This window comes from Acipenser ruthenus, chromosome 10 (assembly GCF_902713425.1).
Source record: "Acipenser ruthenus chromosome 10, fAciRut3.2 maternal haplotype, whole genome shotgun sequence".
NCBI lineage: Eukaryota > Metazoa > Chordata > Actinopteri > Acipenseriformes > Acipenseridae > Acipenser > Acipenser ruthenus.
Genome location: NC_081198.1, coordinates 19,396,484 through 19,412,806, shown reverse-complemented (window position 1 = coordinate 19,412,806; position 16,323 = coordinate 19,396,484). Strand labels below are relative to the sequence as shown.

General features: G+C 40.7%; 1 protein-coding gene across 1 annotated transcript in view; it reads right to left on the bottom strand.

Annotated features, from left to right (window-relative positions):
• Positions 1-68: 68 nt before the first annotated feature.
• The window catches only part of xpr1a (xenotropic and polytropic retrovirus receptor 1a), a 128,457-nt gene continuing 112,202 nt past the window's right edge, over positions 69-16,323 (bottom strand). Inside the window, exons 12-15 of the mRNA XM_034013268.3 lie at positions 12,919-13,085; positions 12,356-12,495; positions 10,991-11,212; positions 69-9,231 (exon numbers count right to left, since the gene is read on the bottom strand). Of these exons, the coding sequence (XP_033869159.1) occupies positions 9,171-9,231; positions 10,991-11,212; positions 12,356-12,495; positions 12,919-13,085 (590 nt within the window). The 3' untranslated portion in view covers positions 69-9,170. The remainder of the gene's footprint in view (positions 9,232-10,990; positions 11,213-12,355; positions 12,496-12,918; positions 13,086-16,323) is intronic.

Below are 16,323 nucleotides of genomic sequence, written 5' to 3'. Positions count from 1 at the left end.
TAAGGGGTATATCTTTCAGAGATGCTTAACTTATGAATATGGAGACAATGAAAATCGCAATCCATTGGTACACTTTTAAAAATAAACGTGGTTTATAAAACCCAGTTATTACAGGATAACCAGTGTATACAGAAATACAAATGAAACCATCAGTAAAACCATCATAGTACAGCGCAATACACTCGACATTCACAGACTAATCGATAGAAAGGGGAATGTAAGACATTGTTCTTTCATTTTTTAAACACTTGTTAAACCACATCATTTCATTTTTTTTGTGTCTTTTTTATCTTTAATACAACCATCTATATGCTACGGACATTATTTGTCACAATTGTGCATCATCTACTTAGAAAGAAAGAAAAAGCAAGAAAGGTAAGACACATTGAGAGGAAAGAAAGAAGAGATATCGTCAAGCACAGTTTACATCATGGATTTAGCAAGCAGTACCTTAGCAATGTATTGATTTTCATAGGAAAAGGTCTGCAGGGCTTGTGTCTTTAAACAAAACCACTCCCTGGATTTGGGAAAGTCACATTTCTGGGCCTCAATACATTTGGTTGGTAGTCAATGTGTATTTTCTTCTTAAATTTCCCCATTTAGTTTGAATCCCTTCCCTTGACTGTCATATGGACACAAGCCCCAAAGAAGGAAGCAAGCTAATATAAATCACCAACAAGACCAATCACATTCCATAGTCACTTTTTTCCACATACAGAATTTCAAAGATTTCACGCTAAAAGAGTGCAAGTCTGTGAACTATCAGAAAGTTTCTTAATGTCAAATACTGCTCTTTAAATAACAATAAATCAAAAACAATAATCCAAAATAGTAATGAAATGTGCAGCATGCAGATGAGAGACACTGGCGCTGCGCTGTCACTTTGGGGGGGGGAGTTTCCATTCATTTGCTTAGTCTAATACTGCAAGCCAATGAAAGCAGCCTTTGTGGCTATATGTGCTGGTAAGATGCTGTTTGTAGATGGGAAAGGAGACTTTCTTGTAAGTTTAGGGGAAGAAATAGATGATTCAAATTGGTATTTCTGTTTAGTCGATTGTGCAGCATTAAAACAGCAGATGGCACTATTTTTTGTTTGTAAATGGCAACCTCTATTGGAGAAAATGAGTACTGCAGCACACAGCAGAAAATACTACTAAAAAGGCACAAGCCATTTTTCTCTACCAAATTGTTTTTTGTTTTTTTTTTGTTTAAAAGAAACCTGTGTCCCCTTTCGCATTCAGCAGCATAGCCTTGTGCCTTGAAAAAGACAACACTGACTGACACAAACTGCTCACACTGATAGAAAGAGAACAGAGAGAGAAAGTGGCACAGCAACACGGAACACAGTAAAGATAACTCTTGAGCTGTCAGAACCCCTCAATGAATCTGGAATAGGGGCTCACATCATCAAGATTAAAGCCTAAAGATTGTGCTCGCAGGTTTTGACAGATTCTTTTTCCAGCGTTGTAAAGATTACAATTTCAAATATCCACTCAGGTCATGCAGATATTTTTCAGATGCAGTTGTCCATGACCCTGGTACCGGAAATTAGTAAAAGGAAACGAAAATGTGGAAAGAAATGAAAGAAAAAAGTATTTCTTTATATAAAACTACTAAAAAACAAGAAACTGGAATGTTTCTTAAAAGAGTGCGAATCAAGGCTTCTTTAAAATCCAATTCTTACCACATATTAGTACAAGAAACATTATCTTTGTTGTGCAGAAGATGTTTTCAGATAAAGAGGAAGCTGGTATCTGATCATTTCCTGTGCTGTAGGTCCACGTGGTCTGATTGCAACCAGCCCATTGGCGTGAATCTGAACACAGGCCAGCAAGAGCAACCTTCTAATAGCATGTTGTGTTTCAAAATATACAAGAGGATCTGTGCACAGAAAGGGGGAGAGGGACTGTGATGTACGTGTTGATAAGAGGTATGGATTTGAAAGCATTTGTAAGTGCTGCTTTAATCTATTCAATGTGTGTAAAGCTACAGCCCACCTCACTGTGCAGAACACACAGGAAAGGAAGGCTGCTGACAAGCAAAGGGGTTCACAGGGTAGTGTGTCCTGCCCATAGCACTGACCTCTCAGAGCCGTTGTAAACAGTGACACTGAGAAGCAGACTGCTATGAGACTAAAGCTGAGAATCCTGTGAGTCCCCCAGGCTAAAACACAGGTGATACATTTAAACCCCTTTCATGTTCTCCTTTTTGGATCTATTTGAGGAGCACAGGGTATTTTTAGTAAACCAAGGACATCATTTTAATAGAAAATGTTAGATTCATTGTGGGAAAAAAAATCCAGGAACTAATTCATTGTATTGTATTAGGTTGTCTTTAACAAACCAGGACAAGAATCAAATATGTTTGTGTTGCTGCTACAGGACCTTTCTGTTAAAATGATGCACTGGATATAGAATATTAACCCTGTGCTTCTCTGATACACGCTATTCACAAAAAACACTGCTTTCTAAAACACTAGTTTACACTGCATTCTGGCTTAAAAAGTACGTAGCGAGGTTCAGAATAATACAGTGTGTTACTACAACTGTTTAAATGAAGTACCTGTCGTTTTTCTTTTCATTGTTAACATCCTGACAACTTTTTACACTTAGAACTTTAAAGCCTGTTTCAAAGCGCTTGTCAAAATGGCCGCTCTAGTGCACTGGGGTTTGAGATATGTACTCTAAAATCACTGCAGGAAGAGTGAACAAAAAAAAAACCACAACATAGCAAGTGCTCTGGCTTTTCCGTTCCCTACCACATCATGGATCGTTATTGCTGTGTTACCTGTTTGACAATGTGGGCAATAATCCTTACACTATCAGTGCACTAGAGCAGCCATTTTGAAAAGAGCTTTGAAACCGACTTTAAAGTTTTAAGTGTAAAAAGGTGTCAGGATTTTAACAAATGAAAAGATAAATTACAACAACATTATTTAAACAGTTGTAGCAACACGTGGGGACGTTTAATGCTAATTTTTTCAGAACCCCACTACTTACTCTTTAATGTAAATTGCAAAAAGAATAAGAAATGAAACAGTGATGATTGGGAGAGGAACACTTTTTTTTTTTCTATTACCACCACTGGTTAAAGTGTTTCCAGCTTTTTCACTCACATGTACACAAACCTTTCTACAGAAGGCAAATGGGGCTACTATAATGACCTGGACAGCAGCAGGTCTGAATACCAGCCCTAAAGAAATGCTACCCACAGGTTCACATTTAAAATTCCTGCCTCTTTTAGAAGCAGCAACATCATCACTGCACCCTCTTAAAGGAGTGTTACCAAGAAATCAAATTTCCTTCTTCACATTAGAAGACATTATCACTGTCCCTCATTTAAAGACAACCCAGAGTTTTCCATTTCTTTACCATGCCTCTTATTTGTAACACTGTCCCCTTTTCTTGTGCCAAATCTTCCAGCCTGTTTTGTTATATAAAAGCAAATATCTTCAGCATGTGGATAATGTTTCCAATGTTAATAAGAGGCAAGGAAGTGGTTATTAAAACCTTCATGCGCACTCCTCTAAATTCCAGAGACCCTGAAGGAATGCTGCTAGTGCTAATAACAATATGTCAAGTCCTGGTTCATATTACTCCCACTGGTGCTTTCCTTCAGTGCTGGTTTATTGAGCCCCTTATTGCCACCACAGGTCTGCGCTGGAGTTCCAAGTCGGTATGAAGATTGCTCACGGTTTACATCATTCAAAATAGGGCCCCCTGGACTTCAAGGCTTGTAATACTGTAGTGTTCTACTGTCTGACATGTTTTAAGCCATTACAGGTTGTACTCTTAGCTTACTTGGGCAAACCATTGAGAGATAAACCTCTGGCACACTGCAGTGGAAGTCTTATCTCATAAAATGATACTATACAAACTACAATACCACAAGCCTTGGGTACAGTGCTGGCATTCTTCAATGGCATTGCTGTTCTGATGGCATTATTCAGACACTTAGCCCATGTTTAAATATCCATAGCTGTTTATCGCATGTAACAATTAGGGTTAATTACGTGAAACAAGAATACAATCCTCTCTCAGGTTATATGTTTCAGTATACTACTATTTTTTATTGGTCATTACCAATACATCCCTGAAACTATTTTAACAAACTACTAGGCAGATTATTCAATTGACACCAACTAGTTTAATCAGTTCTTTGTATTCAATTACTGTATGCCTTCGGATTTAAGACACACTTTTTAAACACATTTTTTCTTCTCAAAAATAGCCTGTGTCTTATATTCGAGTATAGTGATGCATGTATTAAAATCGCCAACAAACAGGAATGTGACTTACTGCACAAGAAAAGACGACAAAAACATTACTGCCCGATCTCCAGTCTCCATGACATACAAGCAGCCATTTTCTAAGAAGCGGCATTAGCTACCTGAGGAATTTGAAGAAAAGCTTTTACAGTTTCAGCGTTTCATTATTTGGCTCTGTTCTAACAACCAGCACAAGCAATACCACAGTTCACAAAGAGGAGGAAAAACAGGTGTGAGTAATCACGACTGGAAATGAGAAGCAGCACATAACTGTAATGCTCTGTGTGATAGCAGACGGCCGCAAACTGACTCCATTCATTGTTTTCTTATATGCGTAACTGAGGTTGTATACTTGTAAGTACATCTTTATTTGAGGTATTATTTTTTCCTCAAATTCGAAGGAATACGGTATGTTTTTGTTTGACTCAGTTGCCTTGGTTTATACCCCATCCCTCTACTTAGCTTTACAGTGAAGCGGGAACACAATTGAACTCATATAAAGAACTATGGATATAAAAATGTAAGGCAGCTGTGTTTGAAACATGCCTGGAGCCACTGTATACCTTTCTCAAACTAGTACAACAAATACATTATACTCCCCGCTAATAAACCACGATTTACATTCATATTGTTGCTAGTATCAAAGAAAGCCAACTGAGTGATTGGGCTGCAGATGCACAAACAGAACAGCAGAGGGGAATGCGGCTGAAAGAGACAATCCCATTGGTTCGCTTGTATTCCAGAAGGCTAGTGGCGGTTCTTTCTGAAAGCTTTATTAAAAGATTTGTTCAAGCACAGCCAGATATTTTAATGCCACTTTGGTAAATGTCATCCAATTGAAATGCCCTTAATATGATGGGGACAAGCTCCCGATAGCATCCCTTTTCTTCTTCTTTGTCAGATCATGTTTATCAGACCACTTAATATCACTTCAGGAAATTAAACAAGATAGTTTACATGCAATTACATTTAAAGGGTTAAAGTTGTATTCACAACACTGATGAGCTGAAACACTAGTCTACAAAGCTGTAGTTTTTTAAATGTTCACACTTATACATTAATGCAATGCAATCTGTTTACAGCTTTTTGAAAGAAGTATGATGCACTGTACATGTACATACACCATAGTAGACTGTACTCCATTCAAAGCTATCCTATTAAAAGAACATTCTTCTAACTAATGCCCTAATTAGCACACAGTAAACGCAGAGCACTTTTCTTTGGGGTTATGTTCTTATTTTGCCAGGCTAACTCTGCCACTACTCTCATTCCCATGGAAGTGATATTAAAATGACTGTGCATGTTTCTCACAAGAATGCAAGACAACACCATATACATAGACAACGCCAGTCTGTGTACAGATGACAGCATGCAACAAAATCACTGTGTAAATGAGTCTGATTACATTGCAGATATTCACGTTTGCATTTGGTATCCCATCATATGCCAGACGCACAAAACTTCCTCTCTTTCAATACATCCAAACCTATACAGATAGTGGTTCTGAATGTCAGTGTTTATTTTAAACCAACTGTGTTAAAACACACCCACACCCGCACCCACATGCACACGCACAGAAAGGGGAATTGGGTGATTCCAGGTTTTATTTGGTTATACTCTTCACAAATAAAACAACATCTACAAATCTGAATTATATTCCCATCGAATAGTTGGTAAAAAAGGAAACCTTAACAAATGTTTAATTGGTTAAAGAGGTGAGCTTTTAAAAAGTATTTTCTTACCTCTCAAGAACAACATAGCGTTCTCTTAAGCCCCCTGTTATTTATTGTATACCATTTAGCTTCTCAGTCTACACTTTTGACTGGTGATGTCACTGAATCAGGGGTTCCAATACCTGCTGCACAAGAAACAAGGGGTAGCAGTATAACCACCTGATTTAGGAAGTAGGCTGGGGAACTAAACTAGTAGTAAAACAATAGGAAACTGCAAGACTGTTGTTAGAGGTAAGAAATTAGGTTTAATTTCTTGGCATGAAAAACAGAAGCCCGATTATAATGGCTACAGGACAACCAGGTTAAGAACTCAGGTTCTGTTATGAGGGTTCCAATCAGGTAAAAACACTCAAATCAGAACAGAGACATGTACAGCATTAGACAGGAGACTGATGGGAAAATGTAATCAACTCATTTGACAACAATTTCATTTTGTGCCACCACTGCAGTGTTTCGGTTAACCACAACAGCCGCTCCTAAACCCTGGATCTGCAATTCCCAGCCTCCCAGTCTGGACCCCAGCATGGTAACCCATTCGGTTTCCTCCCCCTCTTGTACATGCGACCCACAGGCTAATGGTAATAATCCTGCACGTTTAAAAACCCTTGAGGTGGCTTTGTGGCACATATTAGCAACGGGGCAGAAGGATATTAAACTGACATTAAAATCACAAAATCTTTTTCTTTTGTATCTTGTTTCTTAAATAGTATTTACAATTAATCTACCTCTCTCTCCTAGACGTCTATTAAGAACATATCCTTAGCTCAAGCTTTTGTTAACTACATTTTTCTGCTTCCTTGGCAGTTGCGGTGGAATAAGACCAATGCTAGAAACCTGAATCTATTAATTCAGGCAGCAACACAACAAACAGGTAATTAAATAATATCATGCACCTCCTGAATGTTGAGTGAATCCAACAGTACTGTTCATTAACTCAGATATGAGAGGGCTGTTTCTAGTCTCGTTCTAAGCATATTTCCCTTGCCTAATGATTATTCATCAGCAATGTTGTTGGGTAGAATTCAATTATCTACCAGATGAGCAGCGTATTCAGTATCACTGTAAACTTAGAAATAAAGCGCAATCATTTTGATCTCCTGCTATTAAAATGAATCTATCTAATGCTTGTTCCAGCAGTTTTAAAAGGCATGTTGGATTTCAGTGAAATGCCATAGTTGCTAATAGTGAGTTTATTAGTATGAATCCTTTATTTTTGATTTTTGTTTTTTAAAGCAGGAATTTATTTTCAAGGTTTTCACCCCACAGCTTGTTTCCAAATGTATTTCAACATTCCAGTGCCCCTGTAGACTGCAAAGTGATTGTGCCATTAAATAAACACTAGCTATACTACTCAAGTCCCCCCAATGACATCGCAGTAAAACAAGGTTTAAACCATGAAGATGTCATCATTAAAAACTTCTGTCTTATAGCAATCATTAAAAACTTATAACATGTAAAGGTTTTTTTTTGTTTGTTTGTTTGTTTTTTTAATGTAAACTTTGGCCTTAAAAAAACATGTTTTTAATCTCTACTGTTGCTGCAGATGTAGAATGGTATTGTTGCTAACTGGATTTTATAGCTATATCCTCAACCCTCATGTAAGCTTCCATAGCGTCCACCCTTTAATAACATAAAAACAAATTATATTACACTACTTTTTATAAACACTAACATTTCAAAGTTGTTATTTTTTATACCCAATTCTAAACCGTGAAACAGTGATAAGCACATACTGCAGGCACCCCCAAAACTACACAGACAAATAGCATGTTTAAAACTTTGGCTAGATTGGCCAAACACCCCAAAAAGGTGGACCAGTGAACCTAAACAGATCTGCAGTGCCACCTAAAGGTTTTTAAACTACTGAAGGTAAAGACAGACTCAGCAAAGCCTGACAATATCTATAGTCAACATAACACTTATATTACATCATTGCACAGGACTTGAGACCTTTATTCTTCTCATAAATAATATGAAAACATTTCTTGAAATCAGAATAAACACATATCAAAAACAATGTAAAAGACGACTTCGCCCACAAAGAACAATGTTGTACTTGCTGTTTCCTTCTTGCTTGTTTTGTGCACTTTTCCTGCAAGTGCATCCAGGGTCACACGCAACAAAAAAAAAAAAAAAGAAAACAAAAAGAAACACAGAACTAAAAACCGGTTTGAACCAGCTGAAACCGGCCCAGGCTGCGTTGTTTTGTTTGTTGTCCAGTTCCCGAGTCCCCTGCTCTTGTTAAGTTTTTCTTGTTGATCCTGATATATTCATATGTAAACAGTCTTTTTTTGTAACTTCAAATGATTGCCGAAAACAAACAACATAATGATGTATAAAAAAATCAAACAAAAAAAACTAAACCCTTGAAAATTAGAGCTCAGGGAGGACCATGGGCTCTTGGACTGTGCTGATCCGAGTCTGGAGGAGACGGGGTGGGCCTGTGCTCAGGTCTGGAGGAGGCGGGGTGGGCCTGTGCTCAGGTCTGGAGGAGGCGGGGTGGGCCTGTGCTCAGGTCTGGAGGAGACAGGGTGGGCCTGTGCTCAGGTCTGGAGGAGACGGGGTGGGCCTGTGCTCAGGTCTGGAGGAGACGGGGTGGGCCTGTGCTCAGGTCTGGAGGAGGCGGGGTGGGCCTGTGCTCAGGTCTGGAGGAGATTCGGTCGGCCTGTGCTCAGGTCTGGAGGAGAGGAGCGGAGGAACTTGGGGGCTGGTTGATTTGAGATGCGCAGTGGAGACGGGGTGGGCCTGTGCTCAGGTCAGGAGGAGTTGGGGTGGGCCTGTGCTCAGGTCAGGAGATGGGGTGGGCCTGTGCTCAGGTCAGGAGGAGATGGGGTGGGCCTTTGCTCAGGTCTGGAAGAGAGAAGCGGAGGGAAGGAACTCGGGGGCGGGTTGATTTGAGATGAGCAGTGGAGATGGGGTGGGCCTGTGCCCAGGTCAGGAGGAGATTCGGTCGGCCTGTGCTCAGGTCTGGAGGAGAGGAGCGGAGCGGAGGAACTTGGGGGCAGGTTGATTTGAGATGAGCAGTGGAGATGGGGTGGGCCTGTGCCCAGGTCAGGAGGAGATTCAGTCGGCCTGTGCTCAGCTCTGGAGGAGAGGAGCGGAGCGGAGGAACTTGGGGGCAGGTTGATTTGAGATGAGCAGTGGAGATGGGGTGGGCCTGCGCCCAGGTCTCAGGTGTATGCTTCATCATCAGTGTCCTCTATCAATACCTTGGTGTCACGCGTCTTCGACCTGGAACAAAGGTAGGTTACAGGGTTAAGCAAATCACAGCGGTGTGTTTCTATTAGAATACACATCAGTGACACACATCCCACATTACCAAGGCCCCCCGATAACCCCAGAATCTACATGTAATATTCTAAATAACTTAAAGGGTACCTGTACCCGAAAATAACAAAGCTCTCTCTGTGCGCCGCATATCCAATAAATGCTTCTTGCTGCACCGATTTGGTCAACAAGTCGCATGTTTAGCGATGTTTTCAATCTCTTTGTCCACTTTCTGGGTCAAGTAACACTTGAGGGAGGACCACATTGAACCTGAATGCTATGAAAGGAACATGGAGGCAGAGTTGGATCTGGGGTATGAATGCAAGATGAGGCTAAAACCCGATGCAATGCCAACAATATTTGCCCACAACAAGAAGAAATGTCACACAGCAAAGGCCGGCATCATCGTTTAGCACAACGAAATCACTGTTTTCGCGTATGTGTGTAGGCTCCATGCTGTTTTCTGTGTTCTCACTCTCCTGTCTAGAAATTATAATTCTCTCTGCTGCAATTTTACTCTGGCTGGAGTGATATTATTGCTTGTTAGTAATCTGTTGTAATTTTTTTACCAATTACAATTACTGTATTTTTAGGATGAAACTGTCTATTTGTGTGTTTCCTCCTTTCTCTTTCTAGCCGGTACCTCTCCCTTTCTCTTACAGTTTCAGGATAATAAAACTGGAGCCTTCTTGGTTCAGTTCTCTCGGATTGGGCTGTTTGCAGACTCCTCGTTATCCCCGTCTGAACATTCCCTATCGCTGCCTGACAGCTAAATGGTTCACAGAAATACCCTTCTATTTGACTTTTTTCATCCATAATAAATCTGATAAACGCTGTTACAAATAATTTTGTTAGCTGCAGCTATAGACTAGATAAAGGGAAATCAACGACCCGACGTCACATCCTGTGCGCCATGTGACAGACCCACTGCACAGAAGCTTAATGTTTTAAAGCTTTTATATCGGAAATTGGCCGAACGTGTCAGAAGTTTTCAGCCACATGTTTTCTATTGAAATGATTCTACATGCACTACCACTACAGGTACTCTTTAACTTTAACTATTCCAGCTAATTGAAAGTTTCATGACATTTGGAAACGCGGTTCTCCAGTTCTATGGCCTGTATCCCCTTCACAGGGGAGGCACCACAGATTCAAACTCTCACTGTAAAGAACACCCTTTATCCAGTGTCACTAGAATTGGTTAAGAGGCTCTCTAGATGTATGTTTCACTCATGGATGGACTCCTCCACTATATCCCCAGTTACAGTCCTTGTTCAGTGTGTGATCAGTGCTGGCTGAAGGCATGCTGTGGCAGTGTGTGATCAGTGCTGGTTGAAGGCATGCTGTGGCAGTGTGTGATCAGTGCTGGCTGAAGGCATGCTGTGGCAGTGTGTGATCAGTGCTGGCTGAAGGCATGCTGTGGCAGTGTGTGATCAGTGCTGGCTGAAGGCATGCTGTGGCAGTGTGTGATCAGTGCTGGCAGAAGGCATGCTGTGGCAGTGTGTGATCAGTGCTGACTGAAGGCATGCTGTGGCAGTGTGTGATCAGTGCTGGCTGAAGGCATGCTGTGGCAGTGTGTGATCAGTGCTGGCTGAAGGCATGCTGTGGCAGTGTGTGATCAGTGCTGGCTGAAGGCATGCTGTGGCAGTGTGTGATCAGTGCTGGCTGAAGGCATGCTGTGGCAGTGTGTGATCAGCGCTGGTTGAAGGCATGCAGTGCGTACTGTGAGGCGAGGCGCGGCCGGCGCAGGGACACGCTGTGGCTGCGTTTCCAGGACTTGCTCTTCTGCCGGTTCTTCACCCCGTCCTCCTGGTCCATCATCTGCTCCAGCAGGGTCTGGTCGTCGGCGTTGAGTGGAGCCACCGAGATATCACGCACTGCGCGGAACTCGCCGCAGTTATTCAGGTGCTCGTTTTCCAGGCGGAAGAAATTCCACACAAAGCGCCTGCCGTGGAGACATCAGAGAAAGGGGATCACAGATACACACTCAGAACAGACATCAGAGAGAGGGGATCACAGATACACACAGAACAGATATCAGAGAGGGGGGATCACAGATAAACATTCAGAACAGACATCAGAGAGAGGGCATCACAGATAAACATTCAGAACAGACATCAGAGAGAGGGCATCACAGATAAACATTCAGAACAGACATCAGAAAGAGGGGATCACAGATAAACATTCAGAACAGACATCAGAGAGAGGGGATCACAGATAAACATTCAGAACAGACATCAGAGAGAAGGGATCACAGATACACACAGAACAGACATCAGAGAGAGGGGATCACAGATAAACATTCAGAACAGACATCAGAGAGAGGGGATCACAGATAAACATTCACAACAGACATCAGAGAGAGGGGTTCACAGATACACACTCAGAACAGTGCTGGACAAATGTTCCAATACTCAGACAAACACTGCTTGAAATTAATTCGTTAGCAAAAATGACCATGTTCACATTCATTCACATAACATAATTTATAAATGACTGTATCAAAAAGTAGAAAGTGAAGCCAGTGCCTTGACATGTGAAATAATAAACACACGCATTCTATTGTATGAAGAGTGCTTCTTTCCTGTCTATTATACAGTATCATTTGATGGGGTACCAGGGTTATTTTACGAATTATACTTTCCAGCGAATTGAAAATGAAAGAATATTCAAATATTCGTCATTGTAAAAATATATACAGTATGTTCATGATTTTATTTATTTATTTATATATAAATGTATCTTATTTGCTTTGTTTACAAACTTGAAATAAAAGATTTTGAAATAAAAGGTTGTGACTATTCCAGAATTTGCAGGGCCATATTCACAAACTTAACACCAGGTTTTGTCTACAAAGAAAACAAAACGTTGATGTTAAAAAGCTTCATATAAATAATGCAGTCATTTTTAAAACTTCTTGATAGTACTGGAACATTTGCAGTTTGTTTTTAGATTGAAGCTTGTGGCACTGTTATCATTTGAAATGCCTATAAATCACACACTGTGAGTTCTCGCTGGTTATAGCCTCTTTTTGCTCAGTGTCGGATTGCTCCAGGCCCCTGACCCTCTGTCTCACAGCAGTTCTTACCGGAAGACCTCGAGCGGAGCGAAGACCGTGGAGATGACGTCTGAGGCCCAGGGCAGCGCAGTCATGGTGGTGATGGAGATCTGAATAGTCCAGGCGAAGCGCAGAATCACATCTTCAATTATAGCACAGTAATAATAAGCCTGCAGAGGACAACCAGGATCAGTGAAACAGCAGATCACAGTGATAACCAACACAACTAGACTCCCAGGCTGGCACACTGACAACCGGGTAATCTCTGACAAGGGGAAAAGAACAGACTAAAACAGAAAAGCGTCTGGGAGTTCCACTGTACTTATGCATTAGGAATAGAAGACAGCAGTAAATAGAATTATTAAAGGGACTTAAAGGGAACTCCTGATCAGTTTAATACCCTAGTACAGTATATATGTTTGTCTAACCCCCTATTGCTGTTTCTGCTATTTCCCCCTATGCTTCCCCTCATCACTTCAGGAAATCAAAGTTTTTAGAAGCAGCCCCAGTGTGTGTAGCAGACATTTTCACTGTTTTGTCAGGTGATCAGTGGTTTTGGCGAGCGAGTGGAGGAGCGTGCTGGATTAACTCACTTTCTGTGGGTACACAATCTCCTCTCGTAGGAAGGTGTTCTCCCCAGCGTTCTTGTCAAACAGCCCCCAGTCCATCTTCAGATCCCAGATGAGGGTGTAGCAGGAGCTGACCACACAGCAGACTATCCACAGGTAGAAGAACACCTGGCTGTCACTGTGGCTCTGCTCTAGACGACGACACACGAGACACAAGCAACTTCAGCAAACAGCCATGAGAAATATCATTCATGAAACAGCAACACTGCACTGAAATAAGAACAGATTCATGTGACTAACCTGTGCTGCTGCACACAAAAGAGAGCTGTAATGCAGCAGTGCCTCGCTAAACCGGACCGGACCGGTCGGGAGACAGACAGGCTGTCTAGTTAAAAAATGTTAAAAATCGCAGACACATACATTTATAGTCCTCAGTTTATTTTAAATGTATAAATCATGTGCTGAAATAACACAGTGTTCTCTGAACACATTACATTATGTAAAAACATACATTTGTACTGCAGGCCTACACAGTACACACTTTCTTTTTACTTTAGCCTATATGCTACAGGCAACACAATACAAATTATTACTGTACCATACAAAAATGTTAAAAGATGATTATTTATTGAAGCTAGATGTTTTTAGCATATCTTCTTTTTTACCGTAGCCTACCTAGTACACAATTAACACAAAACAGATCACACTGCCGCATTGACACATGATGATACTACACAGTACCTTACATATACTGCACACACTTTACAGAAATAAATTATTTTTTAATTTACATAGAAAATGTTACAGTGTTTGCGTGGCTGCAAGTAAAACACACAGCCTATCTGCCACTTTTGTTTTCTGTTGGTAGGAGTCAGACTTTCTTTTCTTTGCAAAAAGCAAATAAAGACTTCAAATTCTGAATTTGAATTACTGTAGCCCACATTTGCTTTTGGAACCAGTGGAGTCCAGTAGTATTTCTGAAAGCGTCTTGCCCTTTTCCAGCCGTTCGATCACAGTTAATTTCATCTCTAGGGTAAGAGTTTATATGCCCTGTTATACTCATGTTCATAATTTCAGTGATTCAGTAACTACTCGTATCTGTTCTTCTGTTTATTTCCGTTCTGTCAGTATAACAGTCGTTTCCTCTTTGGATCATGGAATTCAGTCACCTAGTGTCACATTTCATTGGTTTATAATGGGGGGTGACATACGTTGTGACGGCATATCCGAATGTACGGCATAACGATGTCCGTATCAGCAACGCCTTATTGATAACACTATGTAACACAATTTTTGTTCCTGGGTAGTAAGTGTTATTTCCTAATTGCTTATGCCTCAAAAGTATAGAAAAAGACTATTATTCCCCACAAACTTTGCTTTTGTGACCAGGACAGTGATATTTTGAAATTTACCTATTTCCAATGAGAAAACGGGCGAATTTGTGTCTTTTCGTTCACATAAAGTCAGAAAAAAACAACATATGAATCCAAATTAACATGTATTTATACTAAAGTAATACAAAAATGACTACAAAAGATTTAGAAGTGAGTAGTTTTTCGAGATTTACTGTAAATCACTTTCACGAATCAGCCCCCAAATGTAGTCTCCCATCATGTTCTCGTTATACTGTCCTTGGTAGCGGCGTTCAAAGTCCAATATATCCTGGTGGAAGCGCTCGCCTTGCTCCTCCGAGTACGCTCCCATGTTCTCCTTGAATTTATCAAGATGAGCATCAAGGATATGGACTTTGAGGGACATCCTACAGCCCATTGTGCCGTAGTTCTTCACCAGAGTCTCAACCAGCTCCACATAGTTTTCGGCCTTGTGATTGCCCAGGAAGCCCCGAACCACTGCGACAAAGCTGTTCCAAGCCGCTTTCTCCTTACTAGTGAGCTTCTTGGGGAATTCATTGCACTCCAGGATCTTCTTTATCTGTGGTCCGACGAAGACACCGGCTTTGACCTTTGCCTCAGACAGCTTAGGGAAGAAGTCTTGAAGGTACTTGAAGGCTGCCGACTCCTTATCTAGAGCTCTGACAAATTGTTTCATAAGGCCCAATTTGATGTGCAGTGGTGGCATCAGCACCTTCCGGGGGTCCACCAGTGGCTCCCACTTGACGTTGTTCCTCCCACAGAGAACTCGGTCCGCTGTGGCCTGTCCCACCTGTGGTAGTGCGCCTTGGTGTCCCTGCTGTCCCAAAGGCAAAGATAGCAGGGAAACTTGGTAAAACCGCCTTGGAGACCCATCAGGAATGCCACCATTTTGAAGTCTCCTATGACCTTGATGCCATCTCAGAAAAATGCAGATATGTATCCACTTAGGCAGCTGGAACTAAACTGAACTGGTGGGCTTAAGGCCCCTGTATTTATACTACTATTTATATTACTAGAAAGTTCTAGAAGTTACTCCAAGTTTACTCAGCACTGAATCTATCTGGAATGTTCTGGAAAATAGGTAAATTTCAAAATATCACTGTCCTGGTCACAAAAGCAAAGTTTGTGGGGAATAATAGCCATTTTCTATAGTTTTGAGGCATAAGCAATTAGGAAATAACACTTACTACCCAGGAACCAAAAAAAAAAAAAAAAATTTGTTACACGGTGTAATATACTAGAGATATTTCTAATCATTACCCATCTTTATTTTGTCAATTTTCATTGAAAAGCAGGAAAAGGCTGATGAAGAAAATACTGTTAAGTGGCTGAGGATAATTGAGAGTTAATAATAAGAAAATACAGTGCTAGCGTAACAAAACCAAAAAAGTACATGCAGGATGTTATAATGGAATCTGTTATAATGCTGACCCGCAACTAAACAGCAATGGATTCATGAGAGGAGGATAAATGGGTGCAGGCTGAATAACGTTTGCAAATATTTTCTAATAATTAATTTCATGTTTGTTACTTTTTTTTTTATCAACTACAGAATGAAAACAGAGAATGACTTGCTGCTTTATTCAAACAGCCTGTTTGTTTGGTCAAAATAAAAAAAATATCCTGTGGCTATATAAAGAGGTTTGAGCATGCTATCTTAATTCTGCACACTAGAGGGCAGTGTTCACCCAATGTGAATTGTACACACTTTATGGTGAAGCAGAGTTCCTGGTGCATTGGAGTGGAAGCAGGTGTGTCCGAGCCAGCGTGAATTTATCTGTGATTCAGCCCACTGTAGCATGTCTATTACACACCTTCAATTAAATTTCACATATTTTGGCCAGTCAGAATATTATTCCATGGTTCACCGCAGAGTTACAAATCTCACAGTACATTTCCTACACAATACAACTCTAAGGTGTGCCATCAAAAAATAAATAAGTAAACTTTTGTTTCTCCAAGCCACTCATAATTCATTCATTTTATCTCCCTTGAAGATTATCTCACTTACAAACGATTCAAATAATTATTCTCCACTTTCTTACTGTATTGTTTC